Raw genomic sequence first — 27,232 nt, forward strand, 5'->3', positions numbered from 1 at the left:
CGCAAGGGATTTTATAGCAAATAACACTTTTATTAAACACTGAAAACAAACCCGCCAAAAGTAAACAAACACTAATGTAACCGGAAATCAGCTGCTGTGCGGCAGCTTAAACAGTTCTTAAAGTGATGCAGCTCAAACAGTTCTTAAAGCGATGTTACAAAAACAATTTTTTTAAGTAGTATTGCCAAAAGTTCGAAAACGCTCACAGTCCATTTAAAAGGAGAGACTTTATAAGACGATTTAAATTCTCTTTCACGTCGTTTTGGTTTGATCCCTGACGTCGAACTTCCCACGAAGAATTTACGAAACGGAGCGGCTTAAAGGCACTGACCTTTCCTTTATCACACTGTCCTCCATCTTCTGCTATCCCGCACAGATTAACATGAGAACAGTCCACGAATTCCTTTCGAATAAGGAATAAATAAGGTCGAACCAGTTTCACCGTCGTAAATCGATTCTCCTCGATCTTTAACTCCCGAACTCCGATCTTCACTCTCCACTGATTTCTGAACTAGCAGTATTGTAAAGAAACTGCAGGCAATGACCTTTTAAACTTTAGGCATTAGATAAATACTTCATCCTTCAACTAAACTGCGTCATCACATTAAATCACGCAGTGGCATGAAGTCAACTTGGCAAATCCAGCCACGAACTGCCCCTCCTCACAGGGTGGGGTCTTCCTTTTATAACCTGTTTTAAAAAAAACCTGTCACATGATCTCTACTGGTGGGAAAATGACGTCACTCCACCATCACAAGACCATTACCTCAAGTCCAGTATAGCTTCAACCCCAGTCACGTGACAAGGGTACCACTGTCATATGTCACGAGTACGTAACAACAGACATACTTTATTGATCCCGAAGGAAATTGGGTTTCATTACAACCGCACCAACCAAGAATAGTGAAGAAATATAGCAATATAAAACCATAAATAATCAAATAATAATAAGTTAATCATGCCAAGTGGAAATAAGTCCAGGACCAGCCTATTGGCTCAGGGTGTGTGACACTCCGAGGGAGGAGTTGTAAAGTTTGATGGCCACAGGTAGGAATGACTTCCTGTGACGCTCAGTGTTACATCTTGGTGGAATGAGTCTCTGGCTGAATGTACTCCTGTGCCTAGCCAGTACATTATGGATTGGATGGGAGTCATTGTCCAAGATGGCATGCAACTTGGGACAGCATCCTCTTTTCAGACACCACTGTCAGAGAGTCCAGTTCCACCCCCACAACATCACTGGCCTTGAATGAGTTTGTTGATTCTGTTGGTGTCTGCTGCCCTCAGCCTGCTGCCCCAGCACACAACAGCAAACATGATGGCATTGGCCACCACAGCCTTGTAGAACATCCTCAGCATCGTCCGGCAGATGTTAAAGGACCTCAGTCTCCTCAGGAAATGAGTTATACAGCTCTCATTACATGCACACGCATGCAGATTATGCAGAAAGTTTGAAGTTAATAACTCATCAGTCAACAACTTATCAGGGGTGATTGCTAAGTTCGTGGCCAAAGGTAGAAGGAGATGAGTTACTAACTTCAAACTTTAGCTCTGTGTAGCACTTTAATTTTAAGTACTCACTGTTTCTGTTAATGTTTTCTTCCATTCTGTTAGTTTTTAGTTCTTGTCATACTAATTCTACATCCTGATTTTTGTAGCCTGAAGTCCTTTCTCATTGCTGCCTTTATCCATTCTATATTAGAATCAGAGTCAGAATTGGGTTTATTATCACTGGCATGTGTTGTGAAATTTGTCAAGACTATTATCAAGGCTTCCTTTTCCTATTTACCTGGCTTTCCCTATGTGACAGACACATCAGTTTATTTATTTCCTACTTGGGTCTAAATTCAACCTCTTTGCAATAGCTCCTGTACCGAACCATTTTGGATCTGCAGAAACTGTAGAGTGTTAGTAACTCAGCCAGCTCTGTGGCAGGCACAGCCCTCCTGCCATTGAGGCCATCGTCAACAGGCGGCATCTATCACTAAGGACCCTCACCATCCAGAGTATGCCCTCTTCTCATTACCACCATCAGAGAGCAACTACAGGAGCATGAAAACCCATACTTAATGATTTAGGGACAACTTCTTCCCCATCACCAATCAGATTTCTAAAAGGTCCATGAACACTACGTTGTAATTTTTTTTCTTTGTACCGCTCTGCTGCCATAAAACAGCACACTTTATGTCGTATGTCAACAATAATAAGTCTGATTCTTTTTCTCTCCTTATGGTATTCAATCATATTTTTTAACATTTTTATATTCCAATTTTGTGATCTTTCTTGGTAACAGAGGATCCATTTAAGTTTAATAATTAACCTTATCATTTCACAATATTAGATCTAACATTGTCTCGTCCTTGATTTCTTAATGTACCATTTCAGAAAATGATCTTGAATGTAACGTAAGACTGTTCTTCATGTGCATAATTTTGAAATAACCCTTTTCCTTGATGTGGCTAATTGCTAAAACTGTGCTCCCTGCTCTCAGAATTTAAACTTTGCCCTTTCCTAATGCTGTCAACTTTATTTCATTATATTGTTGCTGTTAAAATTCAAAGTTCAAAGTAAATTTATTATCAAAGTATATGTACGCTCGTTGTGTAACTTAGTCATAGAGAGAAAACCTGGACTTTCAAAGTCTGCTATCAGCCAGCAACCTTTATTCTCCACATATTCTCTTCACCATCCCATCCCCCATTCCGCCCCCTCCAAGATTCTACCACTGGAATACAGACTTGGAGCAATTTACTGTGGTCAATTAACTTAACAACCCACACCTCTTTGGGAATGTAGAAAGAAACTTGCAAAAGCTACCTCTACTATACTCAGACAGCACCCAGGGTCAGGAATGAACTCTGTTCTGTGGTTCTGTGAGACACTGACTCCACTAACTGTGCCACTCTACTGCCTTAAAGATAAATTAACCGTGTCCACATTCCCTTTAAAGCCATTTAAATTGAGAAAAGTCAATGGACAGCAATATTAAGATTATCTCACTGTGTTTAAATTAAGTGCTAAAATTTGTAGAATTTTATTTGTAAGGACTGCTGTTAATGATTTTCTCATTTTGTATTTCTCAACTACCAAATATGTCAGCATTGTAACATGATCCTGAAGCCCCTTGAATCCCAACCTACCTGCCCTCATCTTATCTATAAAAACTTTTAAAACAAGTGTATTTAAAGATGGCTTTGTTAAATAGTGAACACTTCAGTCAGTTTCATAAAGTTGAAATGTTTGACTTGATAATTGAATTTCATCTTTGAATGTACATGGAATTATAAATTTAATTATTGTCTTTTCTCTGAAGGTTCTCGGAGACCACGTTGTACCAGAATTTAACAACAATAACGCTGCAAAGCGTCCTTCATTTATGCCTCCAGGGGCACCTCCACCTCATATGACTGGTCCACCTCCTCCATTCATGCCCCCTCCTCCACCTGTCAATACGGGACCTCCTATACTTCATCCACCAGGTCAGTGTCTTGTATGTAGTTTTGATTTGAAAATGCACATTTTCATTTTGATGTTTCGCTTTCTTTTAGTGTGTATAAAGACAGAATTTTGGTTCTTGATTCTGTTGGGGGGGAACAATGCAGCTAATAACTTCAATTAATTAAATGAGGTTTGAAGTATTAAATTTGATAGTATAATGTCAATAAACTTTAATACAATATGCTTGCACTTGCAGCAGAGCATTTGATTAATGGACTATTTAATTCTTCTCTAACTTAACCTTGCACCTCTAAGGTCAAAATTGCCATGGCCTAGAAATTTCATCATGCACCTCAATAATTCTATGTAAGCACAATAGAAATCCTGGTTGGTAAATGCAAATGTGTATCCATAGCTCAACCAAGCAAATTTATTCTGTTTACTGCATGAGCCTAAAGTCAGTGACTATGGGCACGTGTAGTGACTTCACAGAATACAGTGTGTATTTCATTGTCACTTGTGCAAAATTTCTGATGTCCATTCATGAGCCATAAATGGTGTTGGTCTTGCAAACCAAAGCAGACCTTGACCTGAGGCATATTCAGAATTACCATCCCCTTTTAGACAAGTCCTTCTCAAAATGTTTTTTTTCCCTCTAGTTCACTCCCACCCTTCTTTCAATTACCAATATCCTTGGGGACTCTGACCTCCAATAACCTCTGCCTGACCATGCCTCAGCCCAGGTCATTCACCTGACCATCCCTCAGCCCAAGTCATTCACCTGACCATCCCTCAGCCCAGGTCATTCACCTGACCATCCCTCAGCCCAGGTCATTCACCTGACCATCCCTCAGCCCAAGTCATTCACCTGACCATCCCTCAGCCCAAGTCATTCACCTGACCATCCCTCAGCCCAGGTCATTCACCTGACCATCCCTCAGCCCAGGTCATTCACCTGACCATCCCTCAGCCCAAGTCATTCACCTGACCATCCCTCAGCCCAAGTCATTCACCTGACCATCCCTCAGCCCAAGTCATTCACCTGACCATCCCTCAGCCCAAGTCATCCACCTGACCATCTCTCAGCCCAAGTCATTCACCTGACCATCCCTCAGCCCAAGTCATTCACCTGACCATCCCTCAGCCCAGGTCATTCACCTGACCATCCCTCAGCCCAGGTCATTCACCTGACCATCCCTCAGCCCAGGTCATTCACCTGACCATCCCTCAGCCCAGGTCATTCACCTGACCATCCCTCAGCCCAGGTCATTCACCTGACCATCCCTCAGCCCAGGTCATTCACCTGACCATCCCTCAGCCCAGGTCATTCACCTGACCATCCCTCAGTCCAGGTCATTCACCTGACCATCCCTCAGCCCAGGTCATTCACCTGACCATCCCTCAGCCCAAGTCATTCACCTGACCATCCCTCAGCCCAAGTCATTCACCTGACCATCCCTCAGCCCAGGTCATTCACCTGACCATCCCTCAGCCCAGGTCATTCACCTGACCATCCCTCAGCCCAGGTCATTCACCTGACCATCCCTCAGCCCAGGTCATTCACCTGACCATCCCTCAGCCCAGGTCATTCACCTGACCATCCCTCAGCCCAGGTCATTCACCTGACCATCCCTCAGCCCAGGTCATTCACCTGACCATCCCTCAGCCCAGGTCATTCACCTGACCATGCCAGATCCTCAGATATGAAAGCATTTTAGCATTCGCCTTTTAGTTATATTTTAGGAGGACACTCTTAAATTGAAAATTGCATTTTGTTAACAGTTGTTTAGGAAAATGTCAGAATTATACTTTATAATTGTTTTGTGGTTGAAATGAAGAAAATAGGATATATATAAAAAATATTTCCCTCTTTTTTTTTGACTCATGATGGCTTTGACTAGAGTTTTTTTTTGTGAGCTTTAATTGATAGAATTGTAAATTGTTTACCATTTTGTGTTCATTATGTGAATGAGTACCAGTTGCTGGCCTAAAGCAAAGAATGGGTTTTGTCCTTTTTTTTGGAAAAGTGTGCATTTGAATCAAGGTATTAAAAGAAATACCGGGCTTTTTCTATTTATTAAGTTTAGGAACCTGATGTTCTAGTAGACATCTGCTATGTGAAATTGGCTCATGCCTGGCTGCATTTTAATTGTGTTGCTTCCAGTTTTTTTTAATCTTCAAAGCAGTTTCTAAAATAGAACTGAAGCCTGTGGTTTCAATGAAAACAAGACTGCTGTTACCTGTGAATAGCATGCCTGGGCCAAAATCTTTATATCACTACAAATATAAAACATCCTCTAGTGCGGTCTTTGAAAGTTGTCGTTAAGTCAATCGCTATTTATCAAACTATGTTACTAACATTGTAGTTTGTGTGGTTCCTAGCACTGTATGTACAATCTCCCTGTGACCATGTCAGTTTCTTCTGGGAGCTTTGATTTTCTCCCACATTCCAAAGAGTACAGTTTAGGGTTATTAAGTTGTGGGCAAGCTATGTTAGCACCAGAAACATGCTGACACTTGCAAGCTGCTCCCAGCACATCCTTGGACCATGTTGGTCATTGACATAAATGACGCGTTTCACTGTGTGTTTCAATCTGCATGTGACAAATGAAGCTACTTTTTCCTCTTTGCTCTCTTTTTTTATTTAACTCTTAGTTTTATAAATGGCAGTTACTAGTACTGTTCACATATATAATTATTTTCTTCATATCAACCAGGAAGAAACATTTTTTATTATATTGGAACATTATGTTGTATTAGATTTTTCAGCCTACCATTACTATGGAGACAGGGAACTAACCTTGGTTCAAATAAGGGAAGTCAAAGGATATGCCATTAACAGGAAAGCTGGACCAATGCATAAAAATAAAGGGTTAACTGGTGCATCTACTAATAAAGTAAATAGCGCTAGTCTGTTTTCAAAAGTATAAGCAATAATTGAGATACAGTCTCTGCAATTTTGCGCATCCAATTGTGAATGCTGGTGGACAGTTAAACAATGAAATGTGATGCCATGAATATCCTTGTCCTTGATGAAATCAGTATGCAAGAAAGGTCCCCTTCAACTTATTATTCGTTCCATGTAATAACGAGCAGTTAAATGCATTTGTTATGGCCCTTGATGACTTTTACTTCAAACTATTTTAGTATATCACTGTCATCTAAACAGTGGTGTGGAAAATTTCTTAAGTTTAACTCTCCATTTAAAAGCTGGACAAATGCAATCAATCTCTGCCCCATTGAGCTACATTCAGTAATCTTAAAGCATCAGAGTGTTATTGACAGTGCTGTGAGTTGAAACTCTCAAGCACTTGATGTTCAAATTTCAGTCAGGATTACTATTCTAGACGTCATTGTAGCATTAGGTCAAACTAGAGAACTGAGTTTCAGAGATGACTGTCTGCCATTTGTATCAAGGTACATTTTGATTGCTTGTGCCAAGTAATATCATTGGAATTAAGGAAATCTGTCTCCTGAATGAGATAATTCCTTGGATAAGTGAAAATAATTGTTTACCAAATGTCAATAATCTCTGCTCCCAACCATCTGCCATAGTTTGTCTGTGTAGTGGCATAGACCAAACATTTTTTAACTACTTCCTCAATGAATCATCATCATCACTTTTTTGATAATGGCTGTATCATGTCTTTATAATGAAACATTTTGTGTCCATTTGCACTAAGACTTCGACGATGTTCAGGTTTGTGCTAATAAATGACAAATAAAATTAGTGCTATAGAAGTTGTTTGAATGCTATTAAAGCAGAAGTCAAATTCAATAGCATTTTCATCATACTGAATTGTCAATCTTTCTAAGGATTTCTGGATGTCATAAAAAATACTCTAAGACCAATGCCTAGGGAACCTTTGACTTGTGACTTGTTGCTTAACTTCCCAAAGGCTTTCTGTTATCTGTCAACCACAAATCTTGAGTATGATACGTTTTACTTGATTGAATGATTGCAAATCCAGTGATATTCAAAGAAGAATGACAAAGAATCTACATACATTCCATATACTGTCAATGATGACGTGAATGTTTGCCAATCACTGCCACCTTCTAAAGGCCATTTAAGGATAATAATAATAATTGCATTTTATAATTAATGCCCATGTTCCATGCAAAAGTGATGATTCTGAAGTGTATTTAAAAATATTGATGTTCATGTTAGGTTTTTGTTACTTCCTAAATAATTAATCCAGCTTCCTGAATTTTTTTTCAACAACTCAATGCTAACTACTTTGCCCACTGATGTTTTTTTAATGCCAGTAAATAGTGAAGCTTTACAGTATAACAGTTTGAATGTCAGTGTTGGATCTCGTTTGGTTTGTGACAATTTTGAGATTTCTTGGTTGCATACATTTTTTTTTCCGTAATGGAATTGGTTGTATTCGTATTGAGGGCTACTGCTGAAATCCATAAGGCAGTTGAACAACCTTGCTATTTTTAAAACAAATTTAAGGTCAATGTTAATGTTAAGCTATTTCAGATGATCTGTCATACAAGCCAATAAATAATTAAGTTAATTGTCATACTTGTTGGCTTAACTTAATTGCCTGGTGTATACTATTTGAGCTTCCAGAAGAGCAAGTATATTTACTTTGAATATGCATGCTTTCACTGAAGGGCTGGTCCTTGAAAAACTAATGTTTCCAGATTATATTTTAAATTGTGTTTTATGAGCATAAATTTAATCCCCTTAATATCTCAAACCCAGTGACATATTCCATGGTCTGTAAATACTCCATACTGTTGTATTAGTTATTTACATTCTCTTCAAATTTAAATGGTTTTGTTCAAATATGCAAAGCAAACTGAGTAATCTCCAGATTTTACTAAATCATGAACAATTAATTTATAAAGTTCAGAAAAGATTGAGTAAGTAGTTTTGTATATAATCTTTTAAACAAAAGCTTTTGTACCTGCTGTTAAAATATGGAAAGTTCACATCTGGCACCCAGTTAAAGAAAAATAAATTGTTCACAGATGGCTTTCTTCTGAAGTTGAACACTTGAAACTGATTGCAACTTCATATTTCAAAGAGCTTTTATTGTTCCGTAGATCCATAAGGGTTAAGTTTTCAACAATGATACTGGATGCTTTGGAAAAAGATGGGAAAACTATTGAGCTTTAGTTTCTTGTTTAGTTTTTTTTAGAAATTTTATTTTGATCATGTTAATGCCTTAGAAACGACTTGTCATCCATGCATTGAGGTGATAAACTGATAACAACCTCTCACTAACCCTAATATATTGCACAGTTCAATTAAAATTCAGAAATGAATCTGGCTTTTTTTTAAAAAACTTAATGAATAGGTGCTTTTCTCATTTCTTTCCTTCAATTCATTTTTTTTTTCTCCTGGAAGTGATAACACTGGAGCAAAATTCCATCCCCTTGGGCCTTCTTTCGCCACCTTGTCTAAGTGACCATTTTAAAAAAAGTCAAGCTGGTGTTTATCAGCTGACCTTCCATTGGTAGCAGTTATTCCAGGATTTCAGAAGAATTTTCTTGCGGGATATGATACACAGCCTTAAGTATACCTGGTGTGATACTTACTGAGGTGATGGTCTTTTTTAATCTTTAGCATCTTTTTTCAGAAATACAGTTGGCAAATTTAGTATGTGTTATTTTACTTGTACCTATTACTAGTAATTGGTGTTGCTTTCAAACTTTGAGATTTTTTTTACTCTTTGATTTTTCTTTACCTGTGGTGAGCATTCATAAGTCAGGATTAACATGGTTCAGAAATATACCAAATTTCATAAGCTTTGGTCTAACACAGAGCCTTGACTTAATTTGACCTTTGAAGAATGCTTTCACCTGTCTTACTGCAATAAAACCATGTTCAGTTTTGACCAACAGTGTCTATATTACCTTGTTATTTATATGCAGTTTGATTTGCGCGTCCGTTGATCTTCAGTTAAAGTGGACATTTGGTTCTTTTCAATTCAATTTTGATCAATACCCCAGTATAAAAGAACAATGTGTTGACCTACTTCCCGCCCCACCCGCACTTTGCACCAATCTTTTATGTTTGTGTATAACAAAACTGATGTACTATATGGTTTTAGTGACTCAATTCTCTTCTCCTTAGGAATGCCTTTAACTACTCCACCTCCAGGTATAGTTGCATATTTCTACCTAAACCATTGTCATACTGTAGTGTATTAAATATGTATCTGTTTGTCTCTCAGCCTTTTCCCTCCCTCTTAAAGCAGTCACTTGGAGTCAGATGACTTGCTTGCACTCTGATTATGTTGGTTCTAAAGTGGCTGATACAACCAGCATGGGAGTCCTGTATCCCGTCAGTTTTGGGAAAGGAGGTGCTTGATGAGTTGGAAGCTTGGCTCTTTTTAGATATAATGTACTCTTTCTGCTGTTATTTCTGTGGCACTCTATGCTTTTGATGTGGACAGTTAAGGTTTTTTGTACCATCCTAAAAGCCTTTGCAGGGTCATAGATGAGGAATTCTTATGAATCGCTGGTGATATTACACTTTTCAAGGAAATTTTGTGGACGTGGTTGAATTGCATCCTCCATCATATTGGTAATCTTTTGACATTGGTGAGGATCAGGGTAGAGTGCTGCTATGCAAGGCCCTGGTGTTGGACATCCAATGTCATGGCCTTATGTTGGAGCCAGCTGAATGACCTGTTGCTGGGATGGGAGTAGATCATAACTCTGGTTCCCTTATCCTGCTAGTGAATTTGAAGAACTCAATAGAGGCAATTTTGATGGTACTTCTCTGATGCTCAGAGGTGCCTACTATATGAATCCATACTTCAGAACAGGGATTTATGTTGCTCCTTTGTTCCAAGTATGATGTCTTGAACTGCAAACCCACTTTTTCTTGGCCAGCCAAAGACTAGCAGTCTTTCAAAATTTCTCTATCAATGTCAATCTTTGTTTAGAGCTGGGTCCTGAGATACAGGAAGTGCTTTATGGTTTCTAGTGTTTCATCAGTGGTGGAGCAGGGAGAAGTAGGTGTTGTACAGTGGGACAAATTTAAAGCATCAACAGGGATATAATGTGGTCCCAAAACCATACTGGTTTTTAGTTCATATATTGTTTCTAACTTCCTGTGAGGTGTTGACAAAATGGACCGGATACTTTGTTGTGTGATGGGATTAAGGACATTTGTGTCAAGTCACTGTTGTGAAGTGCTTTAAAGTATTACTCTATGCAGGTACAGACTGCCTCATTATCTTTGATAAGCTGGCCTGTGTTCTTCACTTTCAGTGGGGTGAGCACTTTGGTTTTGTATTAAAGGTTTTCTTGACAGTGCTGTAGAGTTTGCACATGTTGGGGCGAGCTGCCGGATCACCTTTGCTCTTTCCATCCATTGTCTCTCGGTCAGTTCTCCACTGAACCTTGATCTTTAGGTCTGTACAGAACTGCTTAATTTCCCTTGAAGTGTGGTGAAGTTGCTAGTCTAGTTGTATTTTGAGGTTTATTAGCTCCTAGAACTTCTGGAGCTAACTAGCCTCTCCCAGAATTATCTGATGCAGATAATATCTGATGAAGATATTCTACCTAGGATGGACCTGAGATTACTTTAGGCACTACGACACTGCAGCTCTCTGTTCATTAGGATTTAAAGAGTGTCTCTTACAGTGATACTTGGTTTATTTTCATTCCTTGCTTGCTCCAAGCACAGTCCACTCTTTCCTTTTGACCATCTGCTCACCCTGCCCTGCTTATCCTCTTATCCCCTCCATTTCTCCCTAACCAGTGCAAGAGATGGGGAGCGGTTGAGTGAACTCTGTTGCCCCTGAGGGTGAACACCGAAGGTAAGTTTTCAGTTGATGCTCGATTGAGACCTCAGGAGTGATTTCAACTGGTTTCCCAGTGGAGCATCAGAAAAGCTGAAGCCATCCTCTTCGCTCCCCACCACAGACTCTATTTCTAAACTATTAACTCCATACATTCCATGGGAACTCTAGAAACAGCAACTTCGTTATTGTGCTTGTCCTCGAGTTGAGTTCAGAATTTGCAACTGTGCCTTCACTATGATGACCTACTTTCAGTTCTATTAATTCAGTCACCTTCAATATTACTTTAGGTCAACTACTTCTGCAGAACTCATCTATGCACTGCATGCTGTTGTTTCCTCCTGGAATTGACAATTCCAATCAGTATTGTTCGTCATTCTTCACTCTATAATCTTCAAGTCTCCAAAACTGTGTTTTTCCTGTTTAACTTGTACTGTCACACTTGTTCCTGACCTTAAAGTTTTAGAATACTCATCCTTGAAAGAAAAGCTCACTGTAATCTAACCCATTGCTATCCCTTTTTACCTTTAGCCCAAAAATGACTGATATTTTTGTGCTCCTCTAATTTTGGTTATAAGGGAATTCCTAAACTTAATTGTTCCTAAATTTAACTGAATTTAATTGAGTTACTAAGATCTACATCTCTGGAATTATTTCTTGAGATGCCTTTACCTTTTACTGTTCCTTTTTAAAAATTATTCCTAAACCTTGTTCAGCTATAATTTCTTATGTAGCATGGCATCAACTTTGTTAATGCTCAGTTTGGGTGGCTGTGTTGTTTTTACCATGTTAAAAAATGATTTGTGATATTCCTAAGATTTATTGGAATTTCTGTTAGTATTGATGCCATGTTTAGTACTTTGCATTGTAGTGTTTCTCTTATTGCCAAAATGTTGATGAAATAACTGAATAGTCATTTTGATTTTTATTTTAATATGTGTTTTTCAGGTTTTCTGCCTCCACCTGGAGCTCCCCCACCCTCACTTGTACCACTAGATAGGTAAATTAAGCTTTTATTTAAATAAAACATTTTGTATAGAGAATAAATAAAACAATGTGCCAAATATTGTGTAATTTTATCTTCTTTAGGCAAGTGTTCAATTTTGTTTTGTCTATCCTACCTGCCTGGCTTTTTAAATATCTACTCTGTTCTTTCTATGATATTCCATTACAAATATTTAACTTTTTTGAAGGAACTTATTTTTCGATAAAACTTACCATATTGTATTAACTTTGTATAAAATGTACTTTTTTTTTAACTTGCTCTATTCCACAGATAATTCTGAATATAACATTTTGACGTGAAACTAATGAAACTAACGCAATCTCACTAAGTTAAATGCTGGAAAATGACCAATTAATTTGAATACAAGCAATTTACTGTATCTAATATGAGGAGCACAAACTTGGATTGATGAAGTGTATCATACTTAATGCATTCCCCTTAAATCCAAATTTTCACTAGCTAATCTGTATGAACCAAAAAATAGCTCAGGAATTATGAAATAGAATTAGCATTAAATGATATTCAAGATTTCAAAGGTCAAATTGAATGTCAGAGAAATGTATACAATATATGTCCTGAAATGCTTTGGAAAAAGTATATACAAATTTTCCATGGTGGATATAGGTAAAACTGACTAGGTTATATTTTTTTTTTGTTTTGGATCAGGAGTAATTATAAATCTGTTCTGCAAGATTGTGAAAGTCCTAGACAGGGAGAATAGACTGATAGACTTAGTGGAGAAAATTATAATTACAGAACATTTATTGGTAGAAGGGTGGGTAGCTAGTTGTGGGAAATCTTTTTGTTTGCTCAGACTAGTGTAGTTCTGGAAATCACTGCCTGAACTTGTGTCAAAACAGAAAACATAAATGCAACAACAAGAAATAGCTGCAGGAGCACTTGAAGAGTCGTAAATATAAATCTGTGGATCAAAAACTGGAAATTAAAGTTGTCCATTTTTGATTGGTAAGGATAATGACCTCCTGTGATGTGTACCTCTGGTTTTAATGAACAGAAAGACATCGAAGAAAAGTAACTTAAAGTGAAAAGAAGTTAGTTGATATTGTTGCATTGGGTATATTGCAGTTTACTTACATTCCATCTTGCTCTGAAAGAGATCTGATCAGCAGTAAAGGGCATTAACCTTCTGAAGATGTGAATATATGTCAGTGTGAGAATCCATTCTTCAATTCATCCTTGATGACTGTTTTATTATCTGGTTCTTTGACAAATCAATTCCCTTTTTAAAGTTGGCATTCTAACATGAATTTAGTTGAAAAGTCACACTCTATTTGTTTTTAATCAGAATCAGATTCATTGTCACTGACATTAGTTATGAAATTACTTGTTTTAATTTGAACCCTCAAAAATTAATGAACAGCATTAAAGGTTATTGTGTTCACCACTGGACCTTGCTAACCTCACTCTCTATAAACTCTTTTTTCTGTTTTATTTGCACCCAAAGAAGATGCATTAATTTCTTGTCGACTTCATCAACTTTGCCTCTAGCTTCCACGCTGCCCTGAAATTTACCTGGTCCTTTTCTGACACCTCCCTTCCCTTTTTCCATTTCTCTGTCTCTATTTCTGGAGACAGTTTATCCAATAACATCTTTTATAAACCCACTGATTCTCATAGCTAGCTGGACTATACGTCTTCCTACCCTGTCACTAGTAAAAATGTTCTCTCAGTTCCTCCATCTCCACCGCATCTGCTCTCAGGATGAAGCTTTTCATTCTAGAACAAGTGAATGTCCTCCATCTTCAAAAATAGGGGCTTTCTTCCTCCTTCAGTAACGCTGCTGTCACCTGCATCTCCTCCATTTCACGCTAGTCTGCCTTCACCCCATCCACTGGCCACCCCACCAGGGATAGGGTTCCTCTTGTTCTCACCTACCACCCTACCAGCCTCTGCGTCCAGTCTGTAATTCTCCATAACTTCTGCCATTTCCAGTGGGATCCCACCAACAAGCCTGTCTTTCCCTTTCTTCTCCGCTCTCCACTTTCCACAGGGATCACTCCTGACGTGACTCCCTTGTCCATTCACCCCTCCCCACTGATCACCCTTCTGGTACTTATCCTTGCAAGCGGAACAAGTGCCACACCTGCTCCAACAACACCTCCCTCACTATTATTCATGGCCCCAAGCAGTCCTTCCAGGTGTGGTGACATTTCACCTCTGAGTTTATTGGAGTCACTTACTGTATCCAGTGCTCCTAGTGGGGCCTCCTGTATATCATAAAACATAGGGGCAAAATTAGGCCATTTGGCCCAGTGAGTCTGCTCAGGATTCAATCATGGCTGATCCTTTCTCCCCTCCTCAGCCACACTCCCCGGTCTTCTCACTGTAACCTTTAAGCCATGTCCAAACAAGAACCTATAAAGCTCTCCCTTAAATACACCCAATGACATGGCCTCCACAGCTGTCTATGGTAACAAGTTCCACAAATTCACCACCCTCTGGCTAAATTAATTTCTCCGCATCTCTGTTTTAAATAGATGCCCATCTTTCTTGAGGCTGTGCCCTCTTGTCCTAGACTCTGCCACCATGGGAAACACCCTTTCCACACCTACTCTGTCTAGACTGTTAAACGTTTGAAAGGTAACAATGAGATTCCCCCCCCCCCATCCTTCTAAAATCCAGCAAGTACAGACCCAGAGCCATCGAAAGTTCCTTGTATGATAAACCCTTTCATTCCCTGAATCATCCTTACGAACCTCTTCTGAACCCTTTCCAATGTCAGCACATCTTTTCTTAGAAGAGGAGCCCAAAATTGCTCACAATACTCAAGATGAGTCCTCACCACTGCCTTGTAAAGCCTCAGAAACACATCCCTGCACTTATATTCTAGACCTCTTGAAATGAGGAGGACATTGCATTTGCCTTCCTCACCACCAACTAAACATGTAAGTTAACTTTTGGGTGTTCTACACAAGTACTCCCAAGTCCCTTTGCATCTCAGATTTTTGTATTTTGTCACCATTTAGAAAATAGTCCACACATTCATTTGTACTACCAAAGTGTGTGACCATGCATTTTCTAACATTTGCCACTTTCTTACCCATTCTCCTAATCCAAGACCTTCTACATCCTATCTGCTGGTTCAACACTACCTGCCCCTTCACCAGTCTTCGTATCATCTGCAAACTTAGCAACAAAGCCATCTATTCAATCTTCTAAATCATTGATATACAGCATAAGAAGAAGCGGTTCCAAAACTGACCCCAGTGGAACACCACTAGTCACTGGTAGCCAACCAGAAAAGGATCCTTTTATTCCTACTCACTGCCTCCTACCAATCAGCCAATGTTCTAATCATGCCAGTAACTTTCCTATACCACCGTGAACTTTTGGTAAGCAGCCTCTCGTGTGGCACCTTGTCAAAGGCTTTCTGAAAATCCAAATATACAACATTCACTGCATCCTGTTTATCTATCCTACTTGTAATCTCCTCAAAGAATTCCAACAGGTTCATCAGGTAAGATTTTCCCTCTAGGAAACCATACTGACTTTGTCCCATCTTGTCCTGTGTCGTCAAGTACTTCGTAACCTCATCCTCAACAATTGACTCCAACATCTTCCCAAACGCTGAGGTCAGGCTAACTGATGTATAATTTCCTTTCTGCTGCCTTCCTCCTTTCTTAAGGTGGAGTGACATTTTCAATTTTCCAATCCTCTGGGACCATGCCAGAATCCAGTGATTTTTGAAAGATCATTACGAAAGCCTCCACAATCTCTACTGCTACCTCTTTCAGAACCTGAGGGTGCATTTCATCTAGTCTAGGTGACTTGTGTATCCTGAGGTCTTTCAGCTTTTTGAACACCTCCCTTGTAATAGTAACAGCACTCACTTCTCTTCCCTTACACCCTTCAACACCTGACACACTGGAGGGTATTCCACAATGAAGACTGATGCAAAGTACTCATTTAGTTCATCTGCCATCTTCTTGGCCCTCAGTTATTATTTCTCCGGTCTCATTTTCTAGCAGTCCTATTCATCTCTTTTATTTTTAACTTATTTGAAAAAGCTTTTACTATCCATTTTGTTATTGTTTGCTAGCTTGCTTACATGTTTCATCTTTTCCCTCCTAATGGTTCTTTTAGTTGTTTTCTGTAGGTTTTTAAAAGTATCCTAATCCTCGTTCTTCCCGCTCGTTTTTGCTTTGTTGTGTGCCCTCTTCTTTTGCTTTTACATTTGCTTTGACTTGCCTTGTCAGCTGCAGTTGTACTATTTTGCCATTTGAGTATTTCTTCGTTTTTGGAATACATCTGTTTTGCACCTTCCTCATTTTCCCCAGAAACTTAAGCCATTGCTGCTCTTCTGTCATCCCTACCAGCATTTCCTTCCAGTTTACTCTAGCCAATTCCTCTCTCATACCACTGTAATTTCCTTTACTTCACTGGAGTATTGCCAGTCTAGACGTTACATTTTCCCTTTCAAATTTCAAGTTGAACTCAATCGCATTGTGATCACTGCCTCCTGAGGGTTCCTTTACCTTAAGGTCCCTAATCATCTCCAGTTCATTACATAAAACCCAATCCAATATAGCTGATCCCCTAGTAGACTCAATGACAAACTGCTGTAAAAAGCCGTCTCGTAGGCATTCAACAACTTCCGTTTTCAGATCCATTAACAACCTGATTTTCCCAATCTACCTGCATGCTGAGATCTTCCATGGCTATTATAACAGTGCCTTTTGACACACCTTTTCTATTTCCTGTTGTAATGTGTGGTCCACTGTTGGGAGGCCTCTATATAACTGCCATCCGGGTCCTTTTACCTTTGCTTAACTCAACCTACAAGGATTCAACGTCTTCTGATCCTATGTCATATCTTTCCACTGATTTGTTGCTATTCTTTACCAGCAGAGCTGTACTATCCCCTCTGCCTACCTTCTTATCCCTCTGATACAATGTGTAACCTTGGACTTTCAGCTTCTAACTACAACCGTCCTCCAGCCACAAATCAGTGATGGCCACAGCATCATACCTTACAATCTGTAATAGTGCAATAAGATCATCCACCCTACTTCTTGTACACTGTGCATTGAGATCTAACACTTTGAGTGCTCTATTTGTTACCCTTTTTGAGTCTGCATCTCTAATGCACTGATACTTACCCTACTGAATGCAATTTTGTCCTGTCATCTGCCTGCCCTTCCTGACAGTCTGACTGCATGCTATCTTTGTTTTCTTTTACCATCCGTCTTATTGAGTCTCTTCACTCTGGCTCCCACCCTCCTGCCAAATTAGTCAGAACCCTCTCCAACAGCTATAACAAAACTGCTCATGAGAATATTGGTTCCCCTCGGGCTCAGGTGCAACCCATCACTCTTGTACAGGTCATACTTCCTCCTGAAGAGAACCTGCCCCCTTCACCAGCTTCTTAGCCATACGTTAATCTGCCAGATCATCCTGTTTCTATCTTCACTGGTGCGTGGCGCAGGCAGCTATCCAGAAATTACTACCCTGCAGTTCCTTCTTCTCAGCTTTCTGCCTAGCTCTCTAAGTTCTCTTTTCAGGATCTCTTTGCTTTTCCTTCCCATGTCATTGGTACCAATAAGTATTAAGACAGCTGGCTGCTTCCCCCCCCCCCCCCACTCCAAAATGCTGTGGTTACGATCCAAGAGGTCCCTGACCCTGGCGTCTGGGAGGCAACATACCATTCAGGTGTCCCATTCATGTCCAGAGAATCTCCTGTCTGTTCCCTCACTATTGGTGAGTCCCTTATTACTGCCACTGCTCTTTCTCCCTCTTTCCCTTCTGCACCACAGACCCATGCTCAGTGCCAGTAAGCAGGTGTCTGTGGCATTCCCCTGGGAGGTCATCCCTCATGACAGTATCCGAAACAGTGTACTTATTATTAAGGGGAATGGCCACAGAGGTGCTCTGCACTGCCTTTTCACATTTCTATTTCTCCATATCGGTGAGACCCAACATAGATTGGGAGAACACTTCACCGAGCTCCTATGTTCCATTTCACCAGGAAAAAGCAGGATCTCCCAGTAGCCACCAATTTTAATTCTACTTCCCATTCCCATTCTGACATGTCAGTCCATGGCCTGCTCTATTGTCGCAATGAGGCCACACTCAGGTTGGAGGAGGAGCACCTTGTATTCTGTCTAGGTAGCCTCCAACCTGATGGCATGAACATTAATTTCTCCAACTTCCGGTATCTGGCCTTACCCTTCTCCTTCACCATTACCCATTCCTATTTCCCCCTCTCACCATATCTCCTTAAATGCCCATCACCTCCCTCTGGTGCTCCTCCCCCTTCCTTTTCTTTCATGACCTTCTGTTCTCTCCTATCAGATTCCCTCTTCTCCAGCCCTTAATCACTTTCACCAGTCGACTTCACAGCTCTTTACTTCAGCCTTTCCTCTCTCCCTGTTCCACCTCTCACCCACTACCTTGTTCTTCTGCTCCCCCCACCTTGTCACTCTGACTTCTCATCTCTCTTTTTACAGTCCTGATGAAGGATCTCGGCCCAAAACATCAACTGTAGGCTCCTTTCCATAGATGCTGCCTGCCCTGCTGAGTTTTGTGTGTATCACTTTTATTTCCAGCATCTGCAGAATTTTTTTTTCTTGTTTGGCATTCATTTGTATCTGCTAGATTCTCCCATTTCAAAGTGAAGGGCTCAAAGTACAGAGCTGGTGACCCCTGTTCAGGTCTGCCACTCTTTGTAGGGAGTTTTATACATTCTCCACTGGGTGCTCTGGTTTCCTCACACATTCCAAAGATGTAGAGGTTAGTAAGCTAATTGGTCACTTGGGTATAATTGAGTGGCGTGGGCTCATTGGACTGGAAAGACAGTTTACTGTGTTGTATCTCTACATTTTTAAAAAAAATTGTAGCAGATTGATTATTCTAACATCAGTTTTTTAGTCCAGATATTTATTTAATTACTTGGTTAATTTCTGCAGCTACCTTTATGGGATTTAGGCTTGTATTTCCAGATAACTATTCCTTGGTTTAATGATTAAACATCATAACCACTGCTTTTGTAGACTTGTGATACAAATACAGATTTAAGGCAGTGAATGTAAAACCTTCGGTTGATCAATTAGAAGATCTAAATTCTCATCTCTGGCTAGTGGGTCACTTTAAAGCAGAGTGGGTCAGAGGGGGTCAGATTGAAGTGTTGATAATCTTTTCTCCAACCTCCCCCCCCCCCCACCCCCATTTCAAAAACTTCTCTGACCCTACATTCCCATCATATCTAGTTGGTTCATCAGTTCCATTATATCTCACTACATCCCCATCACTGTACCCAGTCTTAGGCTAATAGCTGTCCCCATAAAAAAGGGTACATCATTTGCAGAAACTGCAGAAATATGATCTGTTGTTCCCAAAAACCATGAGGTTGCATTGGGGGCTGCTAGGCATAGAAAACTGGTCCAATTATTGGAGGTGGTTTTCTATTATCATTATACTGTGTGCATCAAGGTTATCTTAAATACCAATTAAGATGCTTAAGCAGCAGCTATATTTCAATGTAATGTGAAATGAAAACTTCACTCATGAATGTTGGCATGCTTGTTGCAGTTCACGTGCCACCCACATATGTTGGCTACTACTGCACTGTGGAGTCTGGCAAATGTGAATCTGATTTAAGAGTATATTTTTAGAACAATGGATTAATAGCCCACCTGTTTATAACGTGAATTTTTTGGATGAGTTTACTGACATTAGTGTGCTACCGGAAGGATGTATGGAAACATTCAATCAGCAGTCGGCCTACTGCCAACCTGTTAGGCAGAAAGTAAAGTAACCTGCCAATTCTTCAGTGTGTGGGTTTCTAAATCCAACCTGCATCTTGAGTTTTAAATTAAAGCCAGTCACTTCTGGAAAAGTGTTCCAGTTTTGAGGAATAGTTGCACGTAAGATTAAACATCAAACACTTTAAAAAATAGCCTTTGCTTTCCAAATATGGATTCAGTTTGGATTGAGCTTACTTTTTAATTGTATTTGTTAAGTGTTCAAAGATATTTCCCATTTCTTCTAAGTTTTTATCAAGCTTTTGATGTTTTGCTCACAGAATTATTAGAAAGCAGGTAGACTCCTTAAGATTTCTGTGCCATTCATTAACATGAGTCATAGGAACAGATTTATGCCATTCACCCCATGGAGTCTGCTCCGCCATTTGATTGTGACTGATGTATTTTTCCCCCTCAATCCCATTCTCCTGCCTTCCTCCTGCAACTTTTGATGGCCTTACTCTGCTTTAAATATACCCAGTGATTTGGCCTCTATAGTCAACTGTGGCAATGAATTCTACAGATTCACTACCATCTGGCTAGAGATTTCACCCCATCTCTGTTCTAAAGAGAAGTTTATCTATTCTGAGTTTGTGTCTTCTGGTCTTAGATTCGTCCACTAATGGAAACATCTTCTGCACATCCACTCATATCTAAAGCTGTCAATATTCGGTGGGTTTCAATGAGATTTTGCCCTCCCCCACCCCCATTTAAAATATAGGCATTGGAAAAGTACTTTGTTAGCTATGAAATGTTTTTAGCTTTATTGAGAAGATGAAAGGCAAAATACAAGTGTTTTCTTTTTAGAAGAGGCTCTAATGGATTGGCAATGGAGATTTAAATTTTGGTTGACAAATTAATAAGATAATATGTGAGAATATTGCTGGTTTCATTGGTTGTCAGGTTATCTTAATGTTGAGTCGTGGAACAAGATTGCCACGGTAGTAATTTGTACAAAGCTACAGTGTATAAAGCTAAAGCAAAATTTAAAAAATGATCCAAATTTTTATATTGGGATCTTTTGATTTAGAATAATTTATTCTTAGCAGAAATGAGAAATTAGCTTCAATGGATCAATGCTTCTGTTTAAGCTCACAAGAATGCATGCCCCTCTTTTAACTGCTCTCATCAATATATTCATGTAACTTACCTTAAAGCCCATACATTTTTATTTTTTGCCGTAACTTATCCTTATAATAATGGCTCATGTTCTAATCACTCTTACTGAAGTTAGTTGAGAATTTCCTGTTTCAGTATAGTTATTGTGTAATTGTTTCAAAGATTTTTGCAAAATTTCTGCAGACAATTGCTATACAACTCCATGAAAACCAGATGCTTATGTTCTCAGTTCAAATCCACACCTTGTTTCAATCTTTATTCGTTACTTAAATAACTGATATTACCAATCAAACATTTGGTAATTCAGGTGGATAGGGTGGTGAAGATGTTTCACTTGCTTGCCTTTCTTGACAGGGGTATTGAGTATGAGAATTGGGGTGTTGCAGCTATACAAAAGATTAGTTAGACCACGCATGAAATATTGTGTCTTGGTCAGCGTGGAAGAGTCAGGTCAGAGAGCAGTTTTCCATGCTAAATGACTCTTACACTGGTACCTTGCTTGAGCATAAGCATATTCCATTCTTCTTTGCTTTATATTTTAACTAACAAAGATATTTATCCCATCTGTTCTGCTCCTATATCACCATAAAAGTTTATCGCGTGAAGATATTTATACAAATCAATTTTAAAAAGTTAATATGAATCTGTTCTTCCTACCACTCTTCAAGATTGTTATAATAGTAATAATAATCTCTTTTTATTTACCTTTGCCAGTTGTTTTAGAACATAGAACAGTATAGCACAGCAGCAAACTTCTGGTCTACGAAGTTTATGCCTTTACATGATACAAAAAAAACTAATTCCTTCTGTCTGCATGAGATCCATATCCCTTTATCCCCTGCGTGTTCATGGCTATTAAATGCTATGCTCATATCTGCATCCTGGCAGTGCATTCTATTATATACAGTGCCTATAAAAAGTATTTACCCCCTTGAAAGTTTTCATGTTTTATTGTTTTACACCATTGAATCAGTGAGTTTAATTTGGCTTTTTTTTACACTGATCAACAGAAGAAGACTTGTGACAAAGTGAAAACAGATCTCTACAAAGTAATCTAAATTAATTACAAATATAAAACACAATAATTGATTACATAAGTATTCACCACCTTTAATATGATACACCAAATCAACACTGGTGCAGGCAATTAGTTTTAGAAGTCACATAATAAGTTAAATGGAGATCTGTGTGCAGTCAAGTTCTTTCAATTAAATGGAGTAAAAGGACACCTGTGTCTGGAAGGACCAACTGCTGGTGAGTCAGTATGCTGGTAAAAACTACACCATGAAGTAAAAAGAACACCCCATTCAACTTCTCGAGAAGGTTATTGAAAAGCACAGGTCAGGAGATGGATACAAGTAAACTTCCAAGTCACTGAATATCCCTTGGAGTACCATTAAGTTATTCATCAAGAAATGGAGGGAATATGGCATAGCTGTAAATCTGCCTAGAGCAGATGTCCTCAAAACTGGAGTGACAATGCAAGAAGAAGACTAGTGAGGGAGGCCACTATGACAACTCTGGATGAGTTATATGCTTCAGTGGCTGAAATGGGAGAGACTATGCATAAAACAGCTGTTGCTCAGGTGTTTCACCAGTTGCAGCTTTATGGGAGAGTAGCAAAAAGAAAGTTACTGTTGGGGGAAAAACTCACATGAATTCTCAGCTGGAGTTTACCAGAAAGACGTGGGAGACTCTGAAGTCCGCTGGAAGAAGGTTCTCTGATCTAATGAAACCAAGATAGAGCTTTTTGGCCATTAGACTTAATGCTATGTTTGGCATACCTCATCAAAAACACCATCCCTACCATGAAGCATGGTGGCGGCTGCATCATTGTGTGGGGATACTTCAATGCAGTAGGCCATGGAAGGCTTGTAAAGGTAGAGGGTAAAATGAATGCAGCAAAATGCAGGGAAATTATGGAGGAAAACCTGATGCAGTCTTAGAGAACTGCAACTTGGGAGAAGTTTTGTTTTCCAGCAAGACAATGATCCCCAAGCATAAAACCATTACACAGGAATTGTTTAGAAACATCAAAGTTAATGTCCTGGAGTGGGAAAGAAAGAGTCTTGACCTCAATCCAATTGAGAATTTGTGGCTGAACTTGAAAAGGGCTGTTCCCTTACTATCCTCATGCAATCTGACAGCTTGAGCAGTTTTGTAACGAAAAATGGAGAAAAATTGCAATGTCCAGATGTGCAAAGTTGGGACCTATCCATACAGACTCAAGGCTGTAATGCCACCAAAGGTGTATCTACTAAATACCGACTTGAAGGGGTAGAATACTTATGCAATCAATTGTTTTATATTTGTAATTAATTTAGATCACTTTGTTGAGATCTGTTTTCACTTTGATATGAAAGAGTCTTTCTCTGTTGATCAAAGCTTTTAAAAAAAAAAAGCCAAATTAAGTCCACTGTGATTCAATGTTGTAAAACATAAAAACTTTTCTAGGGGTGGGTGAATACTTTTTATAGGCACTGTCTTTAAAAAAACTGCCCCCTCCAAATTCAAAGTTGAGTTTATTGTCATATGCTCAAGTGCAGTACTGTGCAAGTCTTCTGAGCATGTAAAAAAAAATCCAGTGAACTCGAGATGCTTTCAAAAATAATGCAAAATTTCTAAATATCAAAAAAATTACAATGAAGAGTTGTAAACAGTAAAATACTAAATCAAATCACTATTTGGTATGTCCACCCTTTGCCTTTAAAACTGTCTTAATTCTCTTAGGTACACTGTTGTACAGATTTATAAGAAAATTAGATAGTAGGTTGTTCCAAGTATCTTGGAGAACTTGTCACAGTTCTACAGAATTTGGCTGTCTCAGTAGCTTGTCTTTCTCCAGTTAATCCCAGGCAGCCTTGATGATGTCTTTATGACCTTGGCTTGGTTTGAGATCATTGTTTTGCTGCAAAATGAAGTTGGGATTGATCAGGTGCCTTCCTGATGATAATGCTTCATGGATGAGAATCCACTTATACCTCTCAGCATTGAGGATTCCATTAATCCTGACCAGGTCACCAACTCCATTTGCAAAAGTGCGGCCTCAAACCTGTAGGGAACTTCCTGCATCCTTCAGTGTTGGCTGTAGACAACTGTCTATGTAGCACTCTCCTGCTCTTCTATGGACTTGCTGCCTCCTGTTTGAGCCAAGTCAGAAGTGGTCTTTGTGGAAGAGTTGCTGCCAAAAAGCCCTTTTTCACAAGTGGAAACAAAGCTAAGAGACTGACCTATGCACAAAAATACAGGGATTTGGGTTCTTAACAATGGCAACAAGTGTTTTGGACTGACAAGTCAAATTTTGAAAGGTTTGGCTTAAACAGGAGGCACTTTGTTCATAGAAGAGATGGAGTGTGTAACATGGATGAGTATCTGCAGTCAACAGTGAAGCATAGCATTCTGTACTCTTTCCAAACATATCTATCCTGTAATGTGGCAACTAGAACTGCACATTATAGTCCAAATGTGACCTGACCAACATTTTATACAGCTGCAACATTGTGTACTGACTTTTGTATTCAACGTTTGAATTGGTGAAGGAATGATGGCAAGCATTTTGTATGTCACCTTTACCACACTGTATACTTGTGTTGCCACTTTCATAGAGCTGTGGGACCTCCTTCTGTACACCCAAAATTTTTTAACTCATTTGCAAGTGATTGTTGATCTTTATGCCAATGAAAATGGTTTATGTTTTTATTTTTATAACCCCTTGTTCAAATGGCAGTCCTGCTTAAAGACAAACTCTGCCCATTTAATTTAAATGGTTTCAATTTTGCCACCAATCCTTGCTCTTATTTTCCTGAGTTACAATTAAAGATTAATGTGGTGATTTGACCCTTGTAAGACATTGAAAAATGAGCTCAAAGATTTATTATAACTATATAGGAAGGCGGGTTAACAAGAAATTGAACTCCAAAAGTAAGACTGGGGAATTTGGAGTGAGCTAACAACAAAATTTGGTCATGTTGGAGAATTTTAAATGGTTCAAGTTGCAAAACAAGCTATGAAAATGGAGAATCAAAAGATAATACCAGCTGCCTACCAGTTCACGACATACTTTATTTTTGTCATGGATTTAGTTCAAATGTTATCAGTTACATTATAAATCCAATACCACACATGAATTGGAGAAATGTTGGGTATCATGAGTTCATTTTCTGTACTATCTAACGTATAAATATCCATAACCACCAAAAGCATGCCTGTCAGATTTCAAGACAATTGCAGCAGCATTGGTGCATTCACAAAAATGGACTTTAAATGTGTTCTTTTGGTTGGATTTGTTCATGAAAGGGAAGTTATTAATCTACCATGGTATTGAGTCCCTTGAACTGAAATTTTAAGGATGGTGCTGCCTTTGTTGACATGAAATTAAAATGTTGCCATTTTATCCAGTATTTTTTGCATCTATGTTTTGCGTGGTATGTTACAGTACACACTTGACAGGTAGTTTGCTCTTGTGATTTCTAGTGGACCTCCAGCATATAACAGCCGGACTGCTCCTCCATTTGGTTATCCGACCAATGGTAAGTACATCCTGTAGCTTTGTATTGCAACATGTAGAGACATCTGAAAGAAAGATGCTTCTGGACATTTGAAACAATGCTTTCAAAGATTTTACAATGGAACTTAAGATGGTTGCAACTCCAGCAATATTTTATACTACTTTTGTGGTGTATGAATATCATTGAAATTACTCCAATAGTGTTAGATAAAGGTTTTTTTGGGTTGTTTTACTTTGTATAATTGAAGTGTTCCCAATGCACCATTAAGTATGGACTTCGAAAAGTATGACCCGGCAGAAATGTAGAATCAAAGTACAATATTACCAATTCAGGACTTCTGGTGCTTCTCATTCTTGCTGGCCTACATTATATATGTCACTGGTTTGAAAGATTTGGCAAGCTTGTATAATGTAGTTTGGAAAGGTTACATGCTATAACTGCATTGCCTGGATGGCAGAAGCAGCGAATATTTAATATTTAGTACTAACTGCCACCCAAGTAGGCTATATTCCTCTTCTGAGATTTTTTCTACAAGTACATTTATCCTGGCAGACTTGGAGTTGCCTTCATGCTCCTGACTTGTACCTTAGTGGCAAGGCTTCAAGTAGTTAAGTATGGCAGGATGCAGTTGTCCAGTTTCCTGGTTTGTGGTGGCCCCCAGAATGTTGGTAGTAATTCTATTGAATGTCAAAGGGAGATGCTTAGACTTTTTTTGGAAATGGTCATTGAATAGGACTTGAGTGAAAATTATGTTAATTCCAACAAATCTTAAGCATGAATATTCAAGCCTTTATGCATTTTCTAACACAAGAAATTCTACAGATGCTGGAAGTCCAGAACAACAGACACAAAATGCTGGAGGAACTTTGCAGGTCAGGCAGCATCTTTGGAAATTAATAAACAGTCGATTTTTTTTTCAGACCAAGGCCCTTCATCAGGACTGGAAAGGAAGGGGTAAGGGGCCAGATAAAGAAAGTGGGGGAAGGGGAAGGAGGACCAGCTAGAAGGTGATAGGTGAAACCGTGTGTGGGAAAGGTAAAGGGCTTGAGAAAAGGAAATCTGATAGGAGAGGTGAGTGGACCATAAGAGAATGGGAAGAAGGTAGGGCACCAGGGGAAGTGATAGGCAGGTGAGGAGAAGTGGTAAGAGGCCAGAGTGGGGGATAGAAGAGAGCAGGGGAAAGTGATTTTTTTTTGTACTGAAAGGAGAAATCAATGTGCATGCTATCAGGTTGGAGGCTACCTAGATGGAATGTTGAGGTGTTGCTCCTGCACAGTGAAAGTGAACAGGAATGGGGCGAGGAATTAAAATGACTGGTCATTTTGGTGGATGGAGCGGAGGTGCTCAACAAAGCGGTCCTCAAAGTTATGTCGGATCTCACCAATGTAGAGGAGGCTGCATTGGAGCACCTTATACAACAGATTTGCAGGTGAAGTGTCGACTCACCTGGAAGGATTGTTTGGCACCCTGAATAGAGGTAAATGGGCAAGGGTAACATATCTGTCGCTTGCAAGGGTATATGCCAGGAGAAGCTTAGTGGGGAGGGACAATGGACAAGGAAATCATGAAGGGAACAATCCCTATAGAAAGCAGAGAGTGGGAGGAAGATAACGATGTGTTTGGTGGTAG

General features: G+C 39.3%; 1 protein-coding gene across 3 annotated transcripts in view; it reads left to right on the plus strand.

The window, feature by feature from the left end:
- Window positions 1–27,232, plus strand: part of fip1l1a (FIP1 like 1a (S. cerevisiae)) — an 81,184-nt gene that overhangs the window by 25,873 nt on the left and 28,079 nt on the right. For all 3 annotated transcript variants that reach the window (XM_059989206.1, XM_059989204.1, XM_059989205.1), the window contains exons 10-13: window positions 3,314–3,479; window positions 9,533–9,559; window positions 12,159–12,210; window positions 25,569–25,624. In XM_059989206.1, the coding sequence (XP_059845189.1) occupies window positions 3,314–3,479; window positions 9,533–9,559; window positions 12,159–12,210; window positions 25,569–25,624 (301 nt within the window). The remainder of the gene's footprint in view (window positions 1–3,313; window positions 3,480–9,532; window positions 9,560–12,158; window positions 12,211–25,568; window positions 25,625–27,232) is intronic.

Source organism: Hypanus sabinus, chromosome 14 (genome assembly GCF_030144855.1).
Source record: "Hypanus sabinus isolate sHypSab1 chromosome 14, sHypSab1.hap1, whole genome shotgun sequence".
NCBI lineage: Eukaryota > Metazoa > Chordata > Chondrichthyes > Myliobatiformes > Dasyatidae > Hypanus > Hypanus sabinus.